At 38.4% G+C, this 25,102-nt stretch overlaps 1 protein-coding gene across 1 annotated transcript in view; it reads right to left on the minus strand.

Moving 5' to 3' along the window:
- LOC127691971 (regulating synaptic membrane exocytosis protein 1-like) overlaps positions 1-25,102 on the minus strand; it is a 198,773-nt gene that overhangs the window by 84,323 nt on the left and 89,348 nt on the right. Inside the window, exons 20-21 of the mRNA XM_052191865.1 lie at positions 12,076-12,188; positions 6,644-6,810 (exon numbers count right to left, since the gene is read on the minus strand). Of these exons, the coding sequence (XP_052047825.1) occupies positions 6,644-6,810; positions 12,076-12,188 (280 nt within the window). The remainder of the gene's footprint in view (positions 1-6,643; positions 6,811-12,075; positions 12,189-25,102) is intronic.

Here is a 25,102-nt window from a genome sequence, read left to right on the forward strand (position 1 = left end):
AGGAAGTGTGGGAAGATTATGGATTCTGTACACAGTGGAGCCTTGCTGGGGGGAGGGTGGCACGGGGGAGGGCTCAGAGGTTTACAGGCAGGCCTTACATCTGTTCATGTTCATACATTCATTCACATCTGTTTTCATTTTCTCTCTCTTTCTCTCCCTCCCTCACTCTTGCCTCTTTTTGTGGGTCTCCCGCCTCTCCCTTCCTTTCCTTTATCTCTCTTTCTCCCTCCCTCTCTTCTTCCTTCCCTCTATTTCTGTCTCCCTCCCTCCTTCTCTTTCTTTCTTTCTTTCTTTCTTTCTTTCTTTCTTTCTTTCTTTCTTTCTTTCTTTCTTTCTTTCTTTCTTTCTTTCTTTCTTTCTTTCTCTCTTTCTTTCTTTCTTTCTTTCTTTCTCTCTCTCTTTCTTTCCTTTTCTCCCTCCCTTTCCTTCCCTCCTTCCCTTTCTCTCTTTGTCTCCCTCTCTCCCTCCCTCCTTCCATCACTCCCTCCCTTTCTCTCTCTTGTTCTCTGTTTCCCATGTACTGATAAAATATGATCACTCTGCTTCCTGCTAGGCCCACTTCATGCTCCTGCTGCCTAGACTTTTCTGCCATGGTGGACTTGATTCCTGTAGACTTGTGAACCAAAATAAACCATTTCTTTTTCTACTAAGTTGCTTTATGTCAACGTGTTCAATCACAGTTACGACGAACCGTAATCAATGCAGCCACTAAGAGCTAACTGTCATTTCCACAGTAGCCTTATCCTGATGAGCCATTCCTGGTTCATTTCAAGATTTGGAAACTTTGTTAATTGTGACTGACTTCTTTGTTTCCCACCTAATGAAGTCACTATCATTATAGAATTTAACAAGACACATATTGATTAACCTATCAAACTGGGGGAATACAAAGGTAACATGGGAGCCAAAAGACTGCGTTTTACCTATAACATCTCTTGCTACAGTACTTGCTATAGGAAGAGCAACAGTGCCAACCAACCAGTACCCCCAGAGCTCCCGAGGATGAAACCATCAACCAAAGAGTGCACATGGAGAGATCCATGACTCCAGCTGCATATGTAACAGAGGGTGATCTTGTCCGACATCAATGGTAGGGGACTTGGTCCTATGGAGGCTCAGTGCAGTGAGGTGGGAGTGGGTGGGTGGGTTGAGGAGCACCCTCATAGAAGATGGGGGGAGAAGTGGGATGGGGGTTTGTGGAGTGGAAACTGGAAAGGGGATAACATTTGAAATGTAAATAAATAAAATAATCAATAAAAAATACCCTATCCAAAAAATAACCTATCCACCCCAAAAATTCTGTAACTGATTGTTCTCAAGACTGTTGCTTGCTAATTCGTATGTCAGCAATATTTTTGCTACTATATAGCATGACATTTCTTAGACCTATGGCACAGACGATGCACTCATAGGTTTGGGAAGAATGATGTAACATATTATTAACGCTTTTATTACAAAGGTGAAGTGGTTTTAAAGGGAGGAAGGGATGGTCTTTTCATGTTCCCCACAGCCTCAATCTACTACCAGGGGATACATTCATGAATACCTTATCAGCCTTGAACTGTTAAGACCAAGTAGGAAGACTGCAATACCAAGAAAAGAGATTTTTCTCTGAAGAGCCCCATCCAATATTTTCCCTGCACAGCTTCACCTTTTCCTTGTGATCTAAACACTTATTGGTGTATTTTATAGCTTAGTAAATTGTGTGTTTCAAAGTATAATAAGCAGACATAAACATTTAATTCTGAATTCCTAAAGGAAAATAAAAGGCCCTCCTCCTCACTCATCCTTAAGAACATTTTGTGCCAGTAGGCAACACAATTGGAAGCCTAAAATGTTTCATTTATTTATTAGATATTTAAAACACTAAAGATTGTTTCAGTTAAATTCATATCCCATGCAAGTTTTAAGAACACTAAGAATATTTTTCATTTCCATGATAAATAAAAAATCTATTAATATAAAAGGGAATTTTGAAATAATATTTGTAACTGTTTTGCAAGCATAAAGGTAGTGACTTCTAAAAAGATATCAATACTTTCATTAATGTTAACAAAATAATTAGGATAAATTAATTAAAGCATATTCATTTGAAAAGCCACAGATGACTACAATAACCTTTCCCTCATGCATGCTTCCTGACATCAAAAGGACAACTTTTTGTAAATGTATAGTTCCAAGATGGACATTTGTCCAAGGGCAGGCAATAACTGGTTTCAAATCCTTTTACAGGCTGAGTGTAAAAATAACTACTTTCAATGAAAATAAAAATTGCTCTTTCAGAAGTGGATAATACAAGAACAAAAAATTTATTTGCATCAGACTGTCCTTTCAGTCTGATTCTTCAAATCTTCCTTGCAATGGGATGCCAACTTTGGTAAAGCCAGGAGAAAAAGGATAACAAATTTCCTGCTACAGACTCATTAGTTTTGACAAATCTTCTAAAATTTGACCATGCATGGATTTGTCATAAGCTAACTGATTGCACCAATAAGGGAGGAGAAGAAGAAGAATACAGTGTATAAAGGGTTAAAGGGGAATAATGGATCTGGAATGGCTACATTTGGTTGGGGGATTGGGAGGGCAGGGTATTGGTGGGGATATCTGGAGGGATAAATAATATTGAAGACCTCTTATAAAAGTCATACAGAAATATCATAAAAACTTCCTAAAGTATAAATATACACACATATAAAGAGTTAAATCAGGGTTACCATACAGGGAGGCGGTATGCCTCTTAGACACCACAGGCTAACATATAAAATGCCCAGTGATAAGAACAGCTTACCTCTTTTGGAGTTACTGGCCAATGGGACTCCCAAACATTACAGCCTATTTCTTAGCTTACTCACTCTCCCCCAGAAAATGAAGGTAAGACCCTATTGCTGAAGTCATTGCATATTTGAGTCATAGAACATTCAGAAATTAGAGATGGCATCATCTTGGATACTTCACACCTATTAGCTAGCTTACATAGTGCTAGAAGATGCTATTCACACCAATGAAGGAGCAGAAAGGAGTGGACATCATCCACAGAGTTCCAGCTGTAAACTGCCAGAAGCAATAATGACCTGGGCCTGGCAAGACACACCCACGGTTTACAGCATGTGGCACAATCATTTGAGAATAACACTGTTTTAAGCCCTCTCCTGTATGCTGAAACCTATAACTGGCATTATTGCAGGACCACCAACCCATGTCTAGACAGGTCATAGTCTAGAGAGAAACCCCTCTCTTATCCTGCCTAAATGGACATAGTACTTCTACTGACTTATCGTTATAACTATGAATGCATCTCTTAACCCTCATCAGAGAAACTTCTATCTGCAGTTGATGCTGATCAACATGGAGACTCCCAAGTAGCCAAAGTGCAGAGCATAAGAACCTAGGGGATGTTTAACCCTAAAGAGGACATCATGCTCCCTATATCATTACCTCCTTCCAAGGCTCAGGGATCCTTGCATAAGAGAGGATGGAGTGTATGTCCCATAGGTGGTGAACGATGTCACAGAAACAGTGCCATCCACACACAGCAGAGCAGGGCACGTATGAACATGCAGTAGCTGCAGCATGCATGAGATTTGTGGAAGCTGCAGCCAGGCAGAGTCTCAGGCATGGAGAGGTGAGGGGGCAGAAAGTCTCACCCTGGCTGAGGAGTTATTAGCAGTTGACTATGGAGGGGAGAGGGGAAACCGGTTCTCTTCAAGAGCACAGCCTCTGAGCAGTCAATCACATATGGGAAGCCTTAAATGGGTTTGATGAGTTAAAAATGAGAGTTAGGTAGGGAAGAAAAGTGGATCTGGGTGAAGTTGGGAAACACATTATATGAAAGTGTCTAAAATAATTAAAAATATAAAATTATGTGACATCTGAGAAGAACTTTAATATTATACTCATATTTGCTTTTAAAGTTTGATATTACAGAAATGACTGCAATTTGTCTGGCTCAAATGAAAGGGATATATGATAAATATGAAGATCAAGAATTTGGAAACTATGAATTTCTGTATTCTACTATATGTATCGTCTTCTGTGTTTATAAGTTCACAGGTATGTATAGGTTGCATGGCGGATAGAAGCTAAAGTTAATATCTAGTATGTTCCCCAATCATTCTCCACTTAAAAAAAGGATTCTTTTTTATTATTATTTTAAATTCATTGTCCGGGTATGTGTCTGTGTGAGCCCATGCCTATAGACACGGTACTTGCAAAGGTAATAGATACTCCGGGTCTGGAGTTATAAGTGGCTAGAAGGCAATTGACACGGGTGCTGGGAACTGAACTCACATCTTCTGCAGGAGTCTGAAGCACGCTTAACCAGTCTGAAGCACCCTTAGCTCCCTAGTCGACTCTCCATTCCTTCTGCCTTCTTTTCTGAGATAAGATTATTCACTGACCCCAGGGCTCATTGATTTGACTGTACTCAATGGTGAATGAAACCCAGTGTTCTTTCTATTTCTTCTGTCCCAGTTCCAATTGCAAGAACACATTGCTGCATCCACATTATTTGGTGGCTTCAGGGCATCTCCACTCAGGTCCTCATGATTGAGCCATCAATCATCAGTAAAGTACACATCCCTAATATAAATTAGGACACACAGAGATACACACCATCCATATGTTCAAAGAACCTTCTTTGAGAAATTAGACCCCATGGAGCCTCCAAATATAAAGTGCATGCTGAATATATCAAAAGTGCTGACACTCAATGCCCCCTTGATGCCTATTATTTGGTACATGAAGGGTTGATTCTGTCTCATTGAAACATCTTCACTTTTGTGAACAAACTGTAACATTTCTACAAATTTTAAGTAATTATATCTGCAAAACATTATTTACCCTAAAACAAAACTTGCAGTCTGGTTTCTTTGCTTTCTGTAGCTTTCCGGGAAAATGTAATTGAAAATCGAAACTATGCTTGCCATAGTTTTGGACAAATTATTTAGTCTATCAGGAGAAGACAACAAGAGCACTTCAAACTGAGTGCCCTGGAAGGGAACATGTCTGGAGGAAGTTACGGTCTCTTTCCGTACACGTCCAGTTGCCTATTCATCACCTGACAAACCACCACGACCCAAAACAAGTCAAGAGGAAAGGGTTTATTCAGCTTACACTTCCAGGCCCCAACCTATGCCTGGAGAAAATCAGGACAGGAATACAAGCAGGACTTGACCAAGTAGGTAGGAGCTGATGCGGAGGCCATGGGGCAGAGTGCTGCTGGCTGCTCTGATCACATGGGTGCTGTTGACTGCTCTGATCACATGGCCTGCTCAGCCTGCTTTCTTATAGATGCCAGGACCACCAGCCCAGGGATGGCACCACATTGAGCTGGGCCCTCCCACCCTTGATCTCTATTTGAGAAAATTCCTTACAGTTGAAGCTCATGGAGGCATTTCCTCAACTGAGACTCCCTCCTCCTCTCTGATGATTCTAGCTTGTGTCAAGTTGACATACATCACATTGGAAATGCAACAGTCAGATTTTAGAAAACATTGGTATTTTAAGTGACAATCTTATTGTATTATATAAGGAAGTAAGAGCATGTTATATGCTGCCTATTTATAGACCCTCCTGACAACATTCGATACGAGGGTGAATTTTAGGTCAGTAAATTGACTATAATCAATTTTGGAATGTCCTCTGAATCATTTTGTTGATTCCCTAAATCAGGGTCATCTGAGGCAACCTATAAGAAAAGATGTTTTACCTCCCGTCAGAATGCAGGAGGAGTACACAGAAGGGAAGATTAGCATTCTCATTTTTAGCATTCATATTTAAGTGGAAAGCCCTTCAGTTCCTTGGATTTCTTCTGGAAATCTGTTTCCAGAAACAAGATAATATCAACTGGCAAGTGATACAGCTCAGGTTCAACAGCTCCTGAATGTCTGAAGGTCTCTGTACTTAGCTTTCTATAGGATACTTGTCATACAAGAACCAAAGAACACCTGGTGAGGAAATGGTGCACATGTTCTACAACTCACACAATGTGCACCGTAGGTTTGCGTGATGCTCTCATAGCCAATATGCTCTCCCATGAAAGGAGACCCATTATTATGGCTGAAGTAGGAGAAAAACGAAACAAAACAAAACAATAAAAAACATCAAAATAAAATAGAACAAAAACTATAGTCTTTGGGAAAATAAAAACCACATTCTATACATGTAGGTGGAGATGCATGACACACATATGCATACATATATGCTTATATATGTAAACACAAAGCCATACTCACGTATTGGCTAGGCTTGCATGCTATGATGGTGTGGTTGAATGTTTATGATGGATACTGTCCTATAAATGCTAAAATACTTGTTATGCAATCTCTCAAAGGAAAAACTTCCTAACTGGACTAAAAGAGGCTCTGCTGATCCTATCACATTGTGAGGATGACTCCTGCAATTGCAACTCTGAGAAAATAAAGGGATGACCACAGTAATGTGCTTAAGTTTTCAGGAAAAGGTATCAAATATTCTGTCAGTGTTTCTATTGAATATGTAGGGCATGCGCAATGCACCCCATTGTTACAATGAGGTGTTTCGATTACACGATCTATACTGTAATCTCCAAAGAATATTCTGGAAGGTAGATCATTTCATACGAAGGATATAGGTCCAGTTAACAGAGACAGCATTGCCAACTCACCTGATCCTACCCCTGGGGCGCTCAGACTGCTCTGACATAAAGCTTGTGCTGCTGAGGCGTGAGGTACTGCTGGCTCTGGAAATGGCGGACACATCACTGACATCACTATCTGACGACTTGGCAGACGCGTTATCACAGCTTCTGTACTGATCTTTATGTATGTTGTACTAAAGATTAAACACAAGAAAGGATAAGCTCCACCATCAGGTCATGCAACAGAACACACACAGACCTTGAGGTTAATGACTGCTTTGCCTAAAGGAGATCAAAAGATATCTCTGTCAAGGAGAGAAGGGAAACTGATGGCCACGGAAGCAGTCGCATTATAGAAGAATCGCAATTAAAACCCAACACCCTTTTAATGATGAGATACCACTTATAAACAGTGAACGCATACTTGTAGTGCTTACGTGAAAAAGTCGAGGAATTAACTGGACATGATTAAAACCTGAAACTGCATGAACTCATTTTTTTTGAATTTACATTTCATCATTTCTTATCTTGAATAACATTTCATTTTGCATTTCATTTCTAAGATTTCAGGTAAAATAAGTCATCATATATAAATTTATTAGGGGAGTTAATCAGGTTTTAATTTCTACTCAATTTTTATTGTCCTATTGCAGTTAACCATACAGTGAATATACAATACTATCACTATAAAGTGTCACGTTTTTCTAAAGATAAATAAAGCAACTGTTCCCTCTGCTAACAGAAGGAAAGAACTATACTCGATTCCATAAAATAAAATATCACTAACCATATTATTTTCTACTGAGCCAGTAAATTTTAGATCTGTGAGCAATAAGGGGATAAAATGTTTCTTAATCTTTAGGAAAATCTCATATTCTCTATTGCTATCTTTCTCAAATGTAGCACATAAGTGCATTCGTGTGTGTGGGTGTGTGTGTGTGTGTGTGTGTGTGTGTGTGAGAGAGAGAGAGAGAGAGAGAGAGAGAGAGAGAGAGAGAGAGAGAGAATAAAATTTTAAAAGTAATTTCCCAGTGCTTATTTTCTAAAACATTATTTAAGGGAATTTCCCCTTAACATATGTTAGTTTAAATTCTTTCCCTCTTCTGTATAAGAATTTCCCAAAGAATTTTATATCAGGAAAACAATATACACTTAATGGTATATCTATAAAATTAAATTTCTAAAAGTTTTATCACAATGATGTTTATCTTTGAAAGCTGTCACATATGCTATTAAGTCTGGAGCCTAGTTAATATTGTCTTAAATTCGTATGACTCATGTCCTCAATGTGGTGTGTCGGTTCAACTATAAACTAAGTCACGTCTGATGCCATTATTCTGTCCAACATGACTCATCTCATAAAGAAGCACTTCTAATGCACTGTGTGTGGAGAAATGGAGTGGACTCTGATTCCAACACTTGCAGAGAATCAAATGAGACCCCACGGTCAAGCCGTGTGTGACCAAGATGTTTTACACATTTACTGTATCTGCCAATATTAAAAGGAGAAATAAGTAGCATCTAACACCCCGAGAATCTCTCTAAGTGAACTGTATGCTCTTTCACTATTTTATCAACTGGAACAAACTGCTGGCACTACTGGGACAGTTTCATGAAGTCTTGTGAGCATAAAGGGCAACGTTGATGGCTTTAATTAATGAAATCTCTCTTTTCTATAACTCTATCCCAGTCTGTGTGAATAGAGACAATTACTCTTCCAGAAAAGAGAATGAGAATGTCCTTATATATGTTACTATACTGAGATATGCAGCAATTACCATATAGTTTTCCCCACATTAACTGAAGGAAATGAAAGACATTATGTTTACTTCCTGTTACTAATTTTTTTTACTGATTTTCAAAAACTTGTTAACCTTTGAAATAAGCTCTATTTTTTATCTAGTGTGATTTGTTACATGTCCTCTTTAATAATTTAGTTAAAACACATTTATTATACAGTGAAGAATGAAATACCCTCGGGTGGAATTTATTCAGTCATCCTGCAGGGAAAGACGTCATCGTCAGAAGGAAGGTTCTAATTATAGTGTCACTGTTTTTAGAAGCTGGTAGTATCTCTACCAAGCATTGCCAAACTCTTGACGGGTGCTCCAGGACTATAGAAACAGAGTCCTTTTATAAATGATGGTTTAAGTGGGACTTTGTCCTCAAGTTATGACTTCTACCCATCACTGGCCTTCAACTCCAAATAACACCACACGGAAAAGGGTGGAGGTGCATTGCACAGATTCCAAAGCATCCACACCAGAATACATTCCTCACTCGGGATGAAGAGGAGGACAATTTTATCCTTTAAAGAAAGACCAGGCTCATATATCCTCACTGAAAGAGCCCTGTTGGGAGAGCATTAGACTCAAGAAAGATCAGGCCTAAAAACAGATCTCAGGGTCACATTCATTTGGTAATCTTTCAGCAAGAAAAACAAAATCTAGTTTTGTTGGAAAATAAAACTATTCTGGGAATGGTTACCTAATTTCTCCTATAGGAGAATTTCAATTTCATCAAATTTATTAGTATTGAACTTTAATTACTTCTTAAATAGGCTAAGTGCATAAATATGATAAAGGAAAAAGTCCAAAACAATATATTTATGAAAGTACTGGTACTCTTTTATAGCAATGAAAGTCACTTGCATAATAAAATGTTTTGGGTAAAAAGGGAACTCTTCTCTGAAAATATATGAAAGAAATTTGAACTAGCTGAAACAGCTACTCACCTGCTCAGTAATATCAATGAGTTTTGATTTATATAAAACAAATTCATTGAAAACTTCATTAGAAACACTGGCATAGAATATAAATATTTTGGTTGTGTAAATATAAAATTTTTATTTGATAACAAAATGAAAAAGACTGACAGCTGTTATTTTCCTAGTTTCATTCCTAACATTCTTAAACATTTTTCAGTCACATCTCTGATGTCACATTTATTGGTAGTAAAGCTATGACTGGAGTCTAGTATTCCATTATTGAGAATAAAAGGGTATCATTTTGATGTTTTCATGTTTCCTCTCACATGTAGACAGAAATTTAGATGTGTATTTCATATTTATATTTATATACACTCCTATGCCTCATATGTAAGTGCATGAAAACACAAAGGGGTGCCTTGGGGAGAAAGAAGGAGGCAGATGTGGAGAGACAGGGGAGTGTGGGTACTGTTCCTTAAGGTATGTGTGTGATGAGGTTATAGAGATCACAGATTAACTTAAATATTCATAAAAATGAAAGCAATCACTAATTAAGTTTTTAAAATAACTATGTGCATCTCGTTGTGCCTATGTGTGGGTGTGTGCACATATTACAGGTACCAATGAGGTCTGAGGTGTTCCCCACACCTGCACCCCGGGGCTGGAGTCCCAGGCAATTGCAAACTGCCAGATAGGGATGCTGGGAATGAAACGTGGGTTCCCTGCAAAACCAGTATCTGCTTCAGAACATAACTATTGAGTCACCTTTTTAAAAAGATATTCAAATTCAATGATAAAAAGGGGAAGGGGTATCTACACAAAAACCAGAACACTATTATGTAAATGTAAATGAAAGCCATTGAGAATACAAGACTTGTTATCAGGCTCAATTGAAGTGTATATATACTTGGTGATGTCACAACAGAATCCAGTTGTGTCTAAGCCTCAGGTAACTCTGTGATGCATGGACTCTACTAATTTTGGTAAATGAATTCTGTTCCTTTGGGAAATCGTTAGGCTGAAATAGAATATTTTTCATGTCAATTTATTTGTGTGTGTGTGTGTGTGTGTGTGTGTGTGTGTGTGTGTGTAGTGTATACAGGCATGCACGCCTGTGGAAAGCAGGACAACTTGCCAAAGTTGGATTGCTCCCTCCACCAATAGGTTCTGGAAACTCAGGGCTGGTTCTTAGATGTGGTACCTTTACTCAGTGATCAATTTCACTGACACTTAACAAAAATGACTGATGCTCTTCCAAGGCCTATCTATTCTGGTTTGTACAGAGAATGTGGCTCCTCTCCAGCAGGGTAGTTTACCTGCTTTACAAGAACACTGGCACTTCAGACTCGTGGAGCAGCTCTTTGCATGGATTTTCCTGATGATCTGATGGGACTCCTAGCTCACAGCACCCCCAAAGGCTTTTAATAGTTTACCCCAATTCTTTACCTATCTCATCCTTGGCTCCCACTCAGGTCCCTCACCCTTTGCTGGTCTGTTGGACTTTTCGAAGAAGAATAACAAACCAAGAAAGGAATTCTGGATTAGTTGAAGCATTTGCCCTAAGAAGAAATTTCAACTAACCAAACTTAACTGTGAGGGGAAAAATCTAATCACCCTGCCTTATTGTTCTTAAGTTAATTCAAGGTGTAAGCAAACAAAAGCATGATGCTATTCCCAGAGAAAGACTAGTGTGCTGCTAATCAGCTGGGGACACCATAGGAAGTCAAGGTTTCTGCTTAATGTGTGTGCCAGATTGATGTTTCTTTGCACTGATTTTACTTCTTAAAGGGCTGCTGGGAGCCTTTGTGGGCCGGCATCCCTGAATAAGATGGACCTTCTCTAACTGCTGTGCCTTTAGGTTTCTGTATCTAAAGTGTAATGTGCTACACTGTATCCAATTGGAAATATGATGGGTGATAAACCATATTTTATTGTTGTCTTTACAGTTTGTATCAACTACTGGCTAGCTTGCTCTACATAGAAAATTTGATTATTTAAGCTCTATTTTAAGCTTAGTTCACACTGATTTGTTTTAGTTTGCACTTATTTTGATTTCTAATAGACTTCCTGAGGTCAAATTGTAACCAAGTAGAGCCTAATGTTATATGGAGAAACATTTCAAAATAAACCAGATAATGTATGTAAATGTTTATCATACAATATAGGGTTGTATATTCTAATTAAATATTAGATACTAGGGTTTATGGATATCTAGTGTATTCTTAGAAAATAATACTGAAATATAAATTAAAGGCTTAGTAGAGCTTACACCCTCTTATGAAAGAGTAAAACAGTATATTTTTAACTAAACACAAATAAATAAGCAAAACTGTCACATTGTATGGCTTTTGTCATTAATTCAATAGTCCACATCACATAAAATAATTTAATACTCTTAAATTAATACACTACTATTTCATCAACAAGCTTGCTCATAGACCTGGCTCATGTTTGCAAATGTAGCTAAGGACATTATTTTGTCATCAGAATGACTGTGAAATGTAATAAATAATATCTCCGTAATGTAATGTAGCTTCTGAAAATATAAAGGTGTGGAAGAGGCGTTTCAAGCCACACAAACAACTAGGATGGGAGACTAGCAGTCAAAGACAATTTCAGTTACACGGCTCAGAGCTCTCTAATTTTGTGATACACACACACACACACACACACACACACACACACACACTCCTAGTACATATACCTGTTGTCTCTAAAGGGAACACTATTGGTTGGATACTACTAATTTTACCTTGGAGTACTGCTCGTGGTCAAGTTCTTGACTAGACCCAGACCCTGTTGTCTGCTTAAACCGGTGTACCTTCATTTTCATCTGTCTCGTTCGTTCCTCCACTACTAAGCTTGCTGCAAAAACACACAACGGAAAGCTCGTTAAAACACAGGAAGCGCCTTTCAAGGAACTGGTTCAGATTTCAACACTTTTGAACTGATTTGAACTCAACAAGCTTTAGAAGGAGACCGTGATTAATAGATGGGACACAGTGCAGAACGGACAGCCGCTAACAACTGCTAAGCTGAAGGTGAATGTGATTCAGATCACACCGAACGGAGCAGCACAAGTGTTAGCAACAAGAAAGAGGCACTCTGTCTCTTCACCTGACAGGAAGTGTTCTCAGCTCTCTTCACAGGTGACGAAATGAAACCAACTGTACTATGAAACTGTGTTTTCACTGTATTCGATGGGCTGTGGCTGATTGGCTACAGATAAATCTGTATACTGAACACAACACACACATATGGACATGATTGCATGCATGCACGCCCACATAGCATCCTTGGCTAATGATATGTCCCCTGAAAGCTACTGAATTGGCAATCCTATACTTTTTATGGGTATTCTTCCTATGCCATGAATTCTGACTGATAGCTTTCACTGAATTATCTGCTGCCTATATAAATGGACTTATTTAGAAAAAAAGGGTTCTGATTTTTATGGCTTGCATGAAGCACATACATAAACTTCAAATAATTCTAAAATTGTATGATGTATTTTTAGGTCCTTTGCAACATAATACATGAAGACACGTATTCCACTTAAGGCTTTGTTGTGGTAAGAAGTACAACCATTATAGAGGGCAAATTGAATAATCTTCAATCTGACTAGAGTCAGAATTCATCACAATAGAGCTTGAAAACTGTCTCAAATTGCTGTATTTTTACAAATGGAAGAGGAAAAGATAGATAAGGGTACAGCTATGTGTAAACCATTCAAAAGCTTGTAAGTGTGCTGAGATATAAATTAGTTTTGTTTACAACTTATCTGTTATCAATTTCCCTGAGGGATCAACCTCTCAAAAAGGCTTTAATTGTACCTGTAGGGTAGGGTAGAGTATGTGTGTGTGTGTGTGTGTGTGTGTGTGTGTGTGTGTGTGTGTGCAGGCGCACCCGCACATGTATGTATGTATGTATGTATGTATGTATGTATGTATGTATGTGTGTGCATAAACTTTGTACCATTCAGCCTCAGAAACAAAGGCTAAAGTGTGTATGGGATCATGTCCATGTGCATGGGGCAGAATGTGTCTAAAACTTCAGCTCAGAACCGGAGTCATACATTTAATCACACCAGCACTGTTTTAATTTCTACCTTAAAGGAGTCAGCTAACTACACAGACTCAGTCTATAACATCACAGTTCTGAGAATGAGGCAAGGACAGACTTTTGCTTTGAAGGTTGTCCTAAAAGACAAACTACATGGTGACTGCCTTTAACTAGATGTACACACAGCTTGAGAAGTCATCGGGAAGCTTGTTAGTTTCTCGACAACACGTAGAGTCCAAGGCAGTAGTATGAAGCAAGCGACAATATGACAGATCTCAGGAACTGCACTGGGGTCAGGAAGCCCGAGACTTTTATATGTAGACGCTATAAACAGTACCGAAACATAAAGTACAGAAAGTAAGTACTTCTCTCTCTGACCCTCACCTCTGTCCTAAATGCCTCTCTGTACCAATTCCCTTTGCTTTTATCTTTAAGGGAGCTAAATATCTGTAGTTGTACTGAACAAATAAAGCTTAAAACAGTGCAATGTAAATCTCAACTTCATACATAATTAAATGTTTGGTCAACAGCCTTATCAAATATACTAACTTTTAAAGAAACTTTTTAACACTTGCTAGATCAAAGCTTCTTTATTCTTGCACTTAGCACCTATTGGTTTTTTTTTTCTTTTTTTCTTATATTCTTTATTTACATTTCAAATGATTTCCCCTTTCCTGGTCCCCACTCCTGTGAAAATCCCACAAGCCATCTCCACTTCCCTTGTTCCCCAATCACCTCTCTACTGCTTCCCTGTCCTGGAACAGTAGTAGTGTATTCCCCTACACTGCCGCATTGAGCCTTTTCAGGACCAGGGGCCTCTCCTTCCTTTGGTGTCTAACAAGACCATCCTCTGCTGCCTATGTGTCTGGAGCCATGGGTAACTCCATGTGTACTATCTGGTTGATGGTTTTGTCCCTGGGAACACTGGGAGTACTGAGCGGCTCATATCGTTGTTCCTCCTATGGCGCTGCAAACCACTTCAGCTCCTTGGGTCCTTTCTCTAGCAGTTCTTAATAATACTTCTCAGAAGGTATGTCTGAAGCACCTGGAACAGTCTCAGTCAGTGAGCAAACTTTGTCATTCCACTGCCTCTGGCTAAGTAGGGTTATTTTACCTTATGAACACCTGCAATTTAATATTCATTTCGAGATACTTAAAGTTATACCCTATTAAAGCAGCCAGGTTAAGTGAGCTGAACATAAACTGCTTTCAGGGTCTTTATTATGAGTTTCAAAAAACTCTCAGTTGGCTGGCCTTATTCAGAAGATAGGTTAAGAAAACAACTTTTCTTTATCACTGGGATGAAGGCAATCTTCAAATGAGTATTGTGGCCCAAGATCACCAGGAGACCCACCCAGTTCTCCAGTCAATCTGACTGCCAAGTCATCTTCATGCTGAAGCTCAGATTTCCAACAGAAGCAAACCACAAGGAAGCCTGGTCATTTCCTTGAGCAATGAGAAGGTTGGATAACTGCATCGTGCTGCTCAGACCCTTTTGCTGTGTCTTTACTAAGACACCATGCATTAATTTAGTATGATCAAATAACTGTTTATACGCGTTTTCACATAGCATTGAGAGGTTATTTTATAATCATACCCTTGGTGCGAATGTGAGCACTATTCAACTTTGCTACATATTTGTGTTCTCAAATAAAATATTTTATTGCTCAAATAAATACTGTGAAGTAAAATGACATTCTCCATACATGAAAAGCTAAAATTATCAAAGTTCAAACCTTAGATAAGATTCCACTAATATACATTATCAATAGGATGAATAATAAAAGTAATCAAAGCAAGCTGTGTCCTTGGAATAATATTATCCTTCCATTAGTTTGCTATGAGGAAACTTAAGCACATATCAAATTTTCTAATATCTTATTTCAAAAAGGACAATTGTTCATCATAATTTAAAGGACTCTATACTTTTATCAATTTTAACTTCTAAAAGCAAAATTTAAATCTGAAATAAAATGTTATAGACCCAACTGAGAACCTTGCATTAAGCTTACTTTTTTTTCATTTTTATTTTTATTTATTTTTTTATTTACATTGCAAATGATTTCCCCTTTTCTGGGTCCCCACTCCCCACAAGTCCCATAAGCTTACTTTTTAAGTCATTCTGAGTGTTAAATAACACAGTGATTAAAAGGTAAGCTGTCATTTAATTGCAAAAAGATTTTTTTTAAAATTGAGGTCTTCACTGTTGGCATTCATACATGTGATATATTAGAACCAAGTAATTCTTACTATTTTACAATAACAATATTACTTAACCTTAATAACAATTTAGTTTGTATATCATATTCAAAAGGAGTTTACCATAGGCTACTTTAACTATAATTATAAACAGTTCATGAAAGTTATAGTACATTGTTTATTAATAGTAATTTATTATCTGTAGTTCCTAAGATGCAATTTTATTAGCACTACAGTTTTATTAAAATGCTCCCCTGAGTTGTTAAATTTGTCTCAGTCACTATAGCCTGGATGCTCTGCTTATAGTGGATAAACTGTGGCTTAACATTAGCATATATGGATATACAGAACAATATTAAGGAGAATCTTTTTCAATACAACAGTGTCTTGTTCATTGTTCTGTGCAAATTCAGATATGTGTTTCAAAGTAATGTGTGTCAAAATCCCATCAAGAATAGAGAAAAGCAAGCCTGTTCCATTAGGAACCACAGAGAATTCTCCATTTGAAACTCAACAAAAGGAATTCCAGTTGGAGCACAGAGGTAAGATTAGTAGCTGTAACTTACAAAACACTAATTAATTTTCTTTTCTTTTTTTAAATATTTTCATTTTCTATATTCTTTGTTTACATTCCAAATGATTTCCCCTTTCCCGGATCCCCCCTCCCCATATGTCCCATAAACCTTCTTCTCTCCATCCATTCTCCAATCACCTCCCTCCGTTTTCTCTGTCCTTATATTCCCCTCCAATGCTAGATCAATCTTTTCCAGGATCAGGACTCTCTCCATACTTCTTCATGGGAGTCATTTGTTATGCAATTTGTGCTTTGGGTATTCAGGGCTTCTGGGCTAATTAATATCCACTTATCAGAGATTGCATTCCATGTGTATTCTTTTGTGATTGGGTTACCTCACTTAGGATGATATTTTCCAGATAATGGAAAATATTCAATAGCACTGAAAATAAAGACTGGAGTTTAAATGCATTCATCTTCTGTAGAGGAATTTTAATCCAGCAACATGGGTACTCTGGCAAGGGATAGAATACCAAAAATAACATCAGGATGGGATGCAGATGTGCCCTGGATTACAGTCTGATCTGACTGGAAAACAGACACACCCTTAGTGCACATTTTTAATCCCTAAGGTTTGTTTGTAAGGAAGAAGTCATATTTGAAAGCAATGTCTAATTGAGGGGGCAGACAAAGTGAATAAGAGAAAGATTTGACAGAATGAGTCAGAGAATAGCAGAAAAAGAGAAGCTACTTATGATCAGGGAGAGAGAAAAAAGGAGGGATGTTGTGGTGTGTGTGTGTGTGTGTGTGCAGTTTTATTGGGAAAGTATTAGAGACAGGTTGCAGAGAGAATAAGCCAGACACTGGTGAAAACAGAACAGACCAGAGAATTAGGAGCCTGAAGATACTGCAAAAGTATATATGAGAGGAGGCAGAGCAATTCAGTCAGAAGCAGAGAGGTGCCAGATTGAATCAGTCAGCTTGGACAACTGGATCGTATGGAGGCTAGAAGTTTCCAAGCCCAGGCCTAGGGATAGTTACTATTGAGAAGGGCATATGCTGGGCTCAGACCAAGCTGTGATATGGCTCCCATCTCAGCACTTCATCTCAGGAAATAAAAGTGATGCTTTCAGACTTCATATTATGTACTATGCAAAGAACACTTTATATATACAGTGTGTGTGTGTGTGTGTGTGTGTGTGTGTGTGTGTGCATACCATGACCTGGGAGTGGATGTTCAGAGGACAATTTACTGTTTACATAAGTTCTCTCCATCATATGAATACTGGGGATTTAACTCAGCTAAGGGTGTCAACCATGCAGGCATGTTCCTTTACCTACCGAGCCATCTCATGGACAAATAATTCTTAATCTACTGAAATTGTGCACATGGTTTCATCTGATTCCTAGAATCATAAAGATTCATGATTAAGAGGGACAGGCTTATGTGCATCTACAAAGAGGCTAAAGTCATTTGTAAAATTCTCCCTGTGTCTGCATATATTCACATAGATCTGCCTCTCATATTACTATAAAAGCTTAGGAGTAAAAACTTAAATATCATCTGCAGCTGGTATCATAGGCAGCTGTGACCTTTCCCTATATATAGTAAGATATGGACAGAGCTTCAAGTGCACACTCAAGTGCCACAATAGGACTTCTATACTCTCACTTTGGGGTTTTCTTATTTTAAAAAACAACTGCCTATGCCTATAGTTAACATAAATAAATGAATAAAAAGCCAAGAGGGTGAACTCATGGTTTTAAGTTTCCATACTAATTTCTACTCTCGTTATTTAACCCTTCACACTATCATCCAAATTCCCACTGTCTAATACAAGAGCTGAACATTAACTGTCTCCTGAGTGGTTCGTCCAGGAACAGATGGAAACAGATGCAAACATGCAGCCAAAATCAGGCAGAGTTTGTGGAGTCTTGTGGAAGAGTGGGGGACAGGATTGAGCAAATTGGAGGGGTCAAGGGCATCACAAAGAAATCTACAGAGTCAAGTAATGTGGGCCCATGGGGGTTCACAGAGACTGAACCATCAACCAACGAGCACACAGGGGCGGGGACTAGCCCCCCAAACCCCTCCACATGCACACATTTGTAGCAGATGTGCATCTCTGGTTTACGTGAATCTCCTAACATTGGAGTTGGGGCTGGGTTTGATTCTGTTGCCTGCCATTGGATCTGCTTCCCCTACCTGGACTGTCTGGTTGGGTCTCATTTGGGGAGGATATGCCTAAACTTTCTGGGACTGGACATCCCAGAGTACGGTGTTACCTGGGGTGGGGGGGTGGAGCTTTCTCTTCTCTGTGGAGAAGGGGAGAGGGTAATGGGGGAAAATTTTGCAAGGACAGGACTAGGAGAGGAAGAAGAACCTGGACTGCAATTAGGAAGTAAAATAGATAAAAAATTAACTATTGGGGGGAAAGGAGCCTTCCATACATGAAAACTAGTGTACAAGAGAAAACAAATACTCGTAAATGCTAGTATGTTTCCAGAACCTCCCCTTACAATTTTATTTAATGCAAATATTTTCTTAAAAGATTAATAATCCTTACCATTTGTTAACTGAGTATTGAAATTTTTATATATCACTTCCAGAAATATCTTGGAAATGTTTCTCATTTGCCTAAAATATTTTAAATGTTATAATTATATGTGATTTATTAGCACTCTCAGTTAAAATAAAGTTTTCATGAATTTTCATTGATGTAAAAATGAATATGTACGAATTTCAAAGTCTGTAAAGCTAGAAATTAACATAAGCTTACATTTTGATCATTGGGTCTGGAGATGTAGCTCGGGGGTTAAAAGCACTGGCTGCTCCTTCAGAGGATCCAGGTTCTACTCTCAGGCATCTTTAACTCCAGCCCATGGTATCTACTCCCCTCTTCTGGCCTCCATGGGTACTGCATTCATGTAGTTTATGCATAAACTATTGGTACAGGCAAAACACCCAAACACATTAAAACTTCTCATATTTTATAGGTGTTTTCTGTGGAACATGATTTTAAACAAACAAACTGCATTTTGGCATTAGGTTTCATGGAATAAAAAAAGATTTTCATCATTGTCTTTGCAAACACTAGTTCATATGACTCCATCTGAAACACAATAGCAGATGGACAGAATATCTGAGCCCTTTTTGATGTATTGTCATACCTCATAGTTGGAAAAATTTAAGTTATCTACCTCCTACTTAAATGGCAACATTGTGTTAGTTTTGAGAGGGCGAGCCCCCTCCCCCTTCCCAGTGTACCTTCCAAGAAAAGAACTGATAATTGATTGGCCTTACGCCTAAAAGACATCTGATCCAATATAACATTCTATAGTGACTCAGGCACTGATAACAGATATACCGGCCCATGGGCGAGCACCAATCCCTGACACTGTTAATGGTACTTTGTTATGCTTGCAGACAGGAGCCTAGCATAATTGTCCTCTGAGAGGCTCCACCAAACAACTGATTGAAACAGATGCAGAGACTCATAGCCAAACACTGGAGTCCCGTGGAAGAATTGGAGGAAGGATGGAGGCCCTTGAAGAGGTCAGGGACCCCACAGGAAGTCCCACAGAGTCTAACCTGAACCCTCAAGGACTCTCAGAGTCTGGACCACCAACCCAGAGTGAGTGTGGGCTGGACCTAGCCACGCCCCCACCTCATGTGCAGCAGATGTGCAGCTTGGTCTTCATGATGGTCCCCAACAACTGGAACAGGAGTTGTCAGTAAATTTGTTGCCTGCCTGTGGATCTCATTCTCCTACCTGGGCAGCCTTGTCTGTCATCAGGGAGAGTGGATGTGCCTAGTCCTGCAGTGACTGAGGTTTCAAAGGCTGGAGAGTAGGGCAGTGTGATACCCAGGTGGGCTCCCACTTCTCAGAGGAGAAGAGGAGAGGGGAATGAGGAAAAGAGCTGTCGGGGAGGAGACTGGAAGGAGATGGGGGATGATATTGTGAAGTAAGGAGAATAAATAAATTATTTTAAAAGTAATTCTTTCCTTTGAAGCACTGAACTTTACAAAGTGAGTTCACTCCTAGAGGCGAAGCAGAGACAAACAGAAGCATACTGTGGAGAATACAAAGTACAAAGACATTTAAAAAGACCTGGTGGATTGAACTGCAGCACGTAAAAATGATATAATGTCTGAACACAAAGGCATTTTAAATATAACCGTGACTTAAAATATTCTACCTGGCAAAGTGGGTTGACATTTGAGGATTTAAAGTGCCACATTGTCAGTATGGACAGACACTCTTCCTTGTTTAGAAGCAATATGGTAAAAGAGTTAAGAAAAGAGTGGGGATTGGCTGGACCTAAAACTGAGGCTCTTCACTCTGGAGCAGTTTGGTGGTCTCTGAAATACCTCTGCTTTATTCAGAATTTCTACTTATAAAGAGGAGAGAGTCCTGAGAGAATCTTTCTTGCTAACTTTTTCCCCCTTCCACACTGGTAAAAAACAGGGACTACAATGGTTCAGTTTTTGGCTCCATGACATGGTTTCCAACATTTTCAATTCTCCAATTTACCCAACTCTAGGTATCAGGAGAGAAATGCGATGATTTCTATATTGTTATCTCTGCAGTGATTAAAATTAGGAATAGAGTCTTCACTTGGTGACTGAGGTCACTTTCAGCTCTCAGCAAGCTAGCGATTTGTCAGGTCCCCGCTGACCTCTGCAGCAGCCCTGTCATACACACTAGGCCTGAAAACAAACCTGCAAAGTGCTTTCACTCCAGACAATTTTCCCAATCCTAGAGCACATGCATCATAGAAAACGAATCCCAGTTTGCAAGTATAGAAATGCTTTCAATGATTCTTGGGCCTCAACATAATTCCTCTTAGATATTATACAGTGTCCAATAATAATGGGGGAAGTAAAAAGACAACCTTCATCCAACGGGAGGCACACAAACAGTGACAAGCAAAGTCACAGCCCATCCGTGGAGTGAATATATTACATCGGCTTTACGGAAGTTAGAGCAGGGAGCATGTTTGGTGTGGATAACTGAAAAGGCACACTGTCAAAGGTGAAAAATTGTATTTACCAAATAATTAGCTCATATCACACCACAGTGACATGACCTCCTCACCTTTTGTTTTAGCTTGCTTTAGCTTTGTTTCCAATGAACTGCCTAAAGAACGCGAGGTCTCCATCCCCAGGTGAGAACTTGCAAGCTGCAGTATACCAAAAAGTCTCTGCTCAACAGGCAAGGCCAGCCCTGCATGGAAGAATCATGCCCCTAGCTCTTCTGCATGAGCCAAGGCCAAAGAGCTGACACAAAGAAATGACATTGTTTGGTTTCTTGGAACAATATTCTCCATGGAGAGGCGATGCCTTGTCAAAGGGCTGCCTGGATACTTAGTTCTCTGATATGAAGAGGAACCAGTCTTCAGGGGGTCAAATAAGCTCTAATGTTTAGCTATCTCACTCATGGTTCCAACATTTACAACAACAGTGATAGACTCGGCTCATGGGACCCGTCTCTTTCCCGAGTGTGCAGTATCTGAAGGACATAAACATCTAGACACCCCATATCAAAGAGAGCATGCATGGCTGGACACCATGGTCAGACATTTCCCTCTTCACGTTCTTTACAAATCTCAGGAGGAAAAGGTAAAGAAACTCTTTGATCAGGTAGGTATATCTTTCAAGGATTGTTTGTGTGTAGGATCTAAAGCCTTAATACCTATAAAATGGTTTCTAGTACATATACTCAATAAAACCAAGTGGGAAGTTCAAAACCACAACTTTTCGAACCTGTGATTTACTGTTTGACCCTCTCAGTATGTAATTTTAAAGAGAGTACAATGACCAAATAAACATATCCAATTCATCATTTATAATATATGTTCAAGTAAAAATGCTGCGCATGAATGATCCGGCCCAGAAGATTAAGGAATATGTACCTTCCAAACATATTCCCTTCCCCCCCTCTCTCCCTCTTTATCTTTCTCCTTCTCTCTCTGTCTGCTTGTCTTTACCCCTCCCACAGCTCTCTATTGCTCTCTTGAGGCCTAGGATGGAACCTAGTGTTCTAAACACACTAAATGAGCATACTACAATTTATCTCAAAATTGCAAGTATTATAAATCATAGCCTGCAAGAACAGGAAATAATTGATCTGGCCTCTTATGCTATTTATTAAATAACAGTTTGTAATAAAAAATTATACTCTTTTGGTACCATTTAAAGACAGTAAGGAAATGTAAAATTTAAAAATTACAAGTTGGTTTACTTAGAGCTTCAAGCATATACCTTCCAATACTACTATATACTATATCCTACTAGTATTATAAATGATTAAATGACCTATATTATAATTAATGCAACAGAAACTGAGAACATTTACATGTTCACTTTTGTATAAATTCAACCTAATTAAGGTTAATGCCATATTACCATAAAATTTTCTTTGCATAGCTTAACCCTTAAACTGTTTCTGTCATTGTTTAGCATAGAAAAGTACAGGCAATAGGCTTTAGTACTGATTATAAAATCTAGATTAAAAATGCAGTTGCCTAGAGTCATCCCTTAAGCGGTTCTTACAATCTTGTAACAATAACTATTACACATTTCATCTGTCAGGTAGAAAACAAAATGTAACAAAAACGATTTTTTGTTCCTTTGAAATTATTACTTGGACTCTAAATGATTTTCATTGTCCAGGTGTATAAATTACACACATCTTATAATTAAGAACATCATATTTTTTTTTAGAAAACATAATGCAATATGTTCTGTTATGATTCAATATTGCTCCCAGGAGCCAGAGATAATGCACTTAAACACCATATAAAGGCAAAAAATATTAGAAATTGATCATAACAATAACGTTATTCTCACCTTGAAGTCATTTAATTTCTGGTTCACTTTTGATCTTCGTTTATCATTATTTCGATCCCCCAAACTACATTCATGGGCTCTTTAAAACTGTCCAAGAAATGTAGCAGAGAGGGAAAAATTGGCTTACTTTCAGAACGAACGATAAAAAAATAGGCCTAAAAGCAGTCTGTGAAACCTAAAAAGATATGATCTCTCAGCTTTCAACACAGAAGGAGTCAAAGGTAAATTAAGTTGTACGAATATTTATTTATAATTCTTCACCTGAATTTCTGTGCCCAGATTGTGCTATCTATCCAGATTCAAAGGCTCTGATTTGTCGTTGTTCTTGTATGGGTGATTTAAGGGGAAACCAGGCTCAGATTCAGCTGAGAGAGTCACAGCTGAACAGACAAGTGAATGTTTGAAAACTAAGTGGTCTCTAAGACGGTCTTATCATGAAAGAATCTCTTGCATCTAGTGCAAAGAGGATGGAACACGCACCATCATCAAAATCTGGGACCACCTCTCAGCGCCCGGGGAAGTCCACTCAGGCCCTAAGACTGTATTTCCATTCAACACGAGCACTATTCTGATGCTACTCCATATGCAGAGTAAACACTCAATAAAACAGGACACGGGAATACCTGTAGCAGGAAGTGAATCTGAGTGAGGCTCACCACTTAACAAGTGGGTGACCAGCAAGCGGTCAGGTTTTCAATCTCCTGGAGTGTTATGTGCCTCACTCTGAAAGTAAAGAACTTTAATACTTATATCCTGGGTTGTTGTGACAATATGAGATAATGCATGACACTCTTAGTTGAGTAATCAGCATATAGGGGATGAAGAATTTTATTTATCATTGATTAGCGTACTCCTCTGCAGGTAGACTGGACATCTGTTTTCCCTGAACTATTAAAATCTTTGCACGATGAAAGTGTTGCATTATTTCTGGAGAATTGGGGTATTCAGTTGTAAGATAATTTCGCCTACAAATCATCAAAAACAAAAGCAAACTGATGAGTCCTATTTTCATGGGTAGCAGACATTCAAACCACATTGGATTCTCTCTCTTAATGGATTGTAGAGGATGCTCTACAGATTACAGATAAGGGCTTTCTATGCAGTAAACATGTCTTTTCTTTTCAGCCTCTAACTTGACTTTGGAAAAAAAAATCTGAACTTGCTTTAATTCCTTCTGGGCTGAAGGCACTGTCAGTGGTTAAACAACACTATCTCAAACCCAATAAGAAGGAGACACCACCCTCAGCTGCTGATGTTGCTGATGCACTTTCAGATGTGTCTTTTTGTTGATTCCATACACAGTATGTTCTGTGGGGCTTATGTATATCTTGCCTCAAAGATTCGGCAGGGTGTACCACCTGTCAGTTAGGGCACACCGAACCATGGAAACATTAACATATGATGTGGTCTGCAGCAAGGTCTTAAATGCAGTTATTCTTCATAAAAAAAAATCTTTCTGTTGTATCACGTTGAGAGTTTGTAGTCACCACCTGTGGCTTTTAGTTGATAATAGTATACAGGAAACCTCTAATAAGCTGTTCTAATAAATTGTTGCTCTGTTATCTTTTGGAAAATGAATTAGAGTTAATTAAAATATAAAATTCAAAGTATTTTTTTTACCACATTCTTAACCTTGCAATTCTAGATATATTCCTCTGAATCTAAATAAAAAAAAAAACACCAGCCACTTTTGTAGTATTGAATGTATAGTAGCTTCTGGTACATAAAATAAGAATAGAAGATGGTCATGTGCTTATTGAAACGCAAGATTAAAACTTCTTCATTTCATTGAAGAGCCTTGTGCTTTAGCTATTACTTGTTGTTAATAGGTTAAAAAGTATATGTTCAGATATGTACTTTATTGGCTGATGTTTAATTCTATTCTTCATAAATTTAGACTAAACAGAATATTATCTGATGATAATTAAATTTTGAATACTTAATTATTGGATATTATCTACCATATTGAGATTCACAACATATCCTAGGTACATTAAGAGTTATAAATAATGCATATGGTATTTGAATTTATTTAAAAACAGTATTCTCAAAGTATAGTGAAAGAAAGTGAAGAAAACACATTTTCATTCTCTACTACTGATAGTGAAGGGCATGGCTCTTTTATTTTGTGTGTGTGTGTGTGTGTGTGTG

Source organism: Apodemus sylvaticus, chromosome 9 (genome assembly GCF_947179515.1).
Source record: "Apodemus sylvaticus chromosome 9, mApoSyl1.1, whole genome shotgun sequence".
Classification (NCBI taxonomy): domain Eukaryota; kingdom Metazoa; phylum Chordata; class Mammalia; order Rodentia; family Muridae; genus Apodemus; species Apodemus sylvaticus.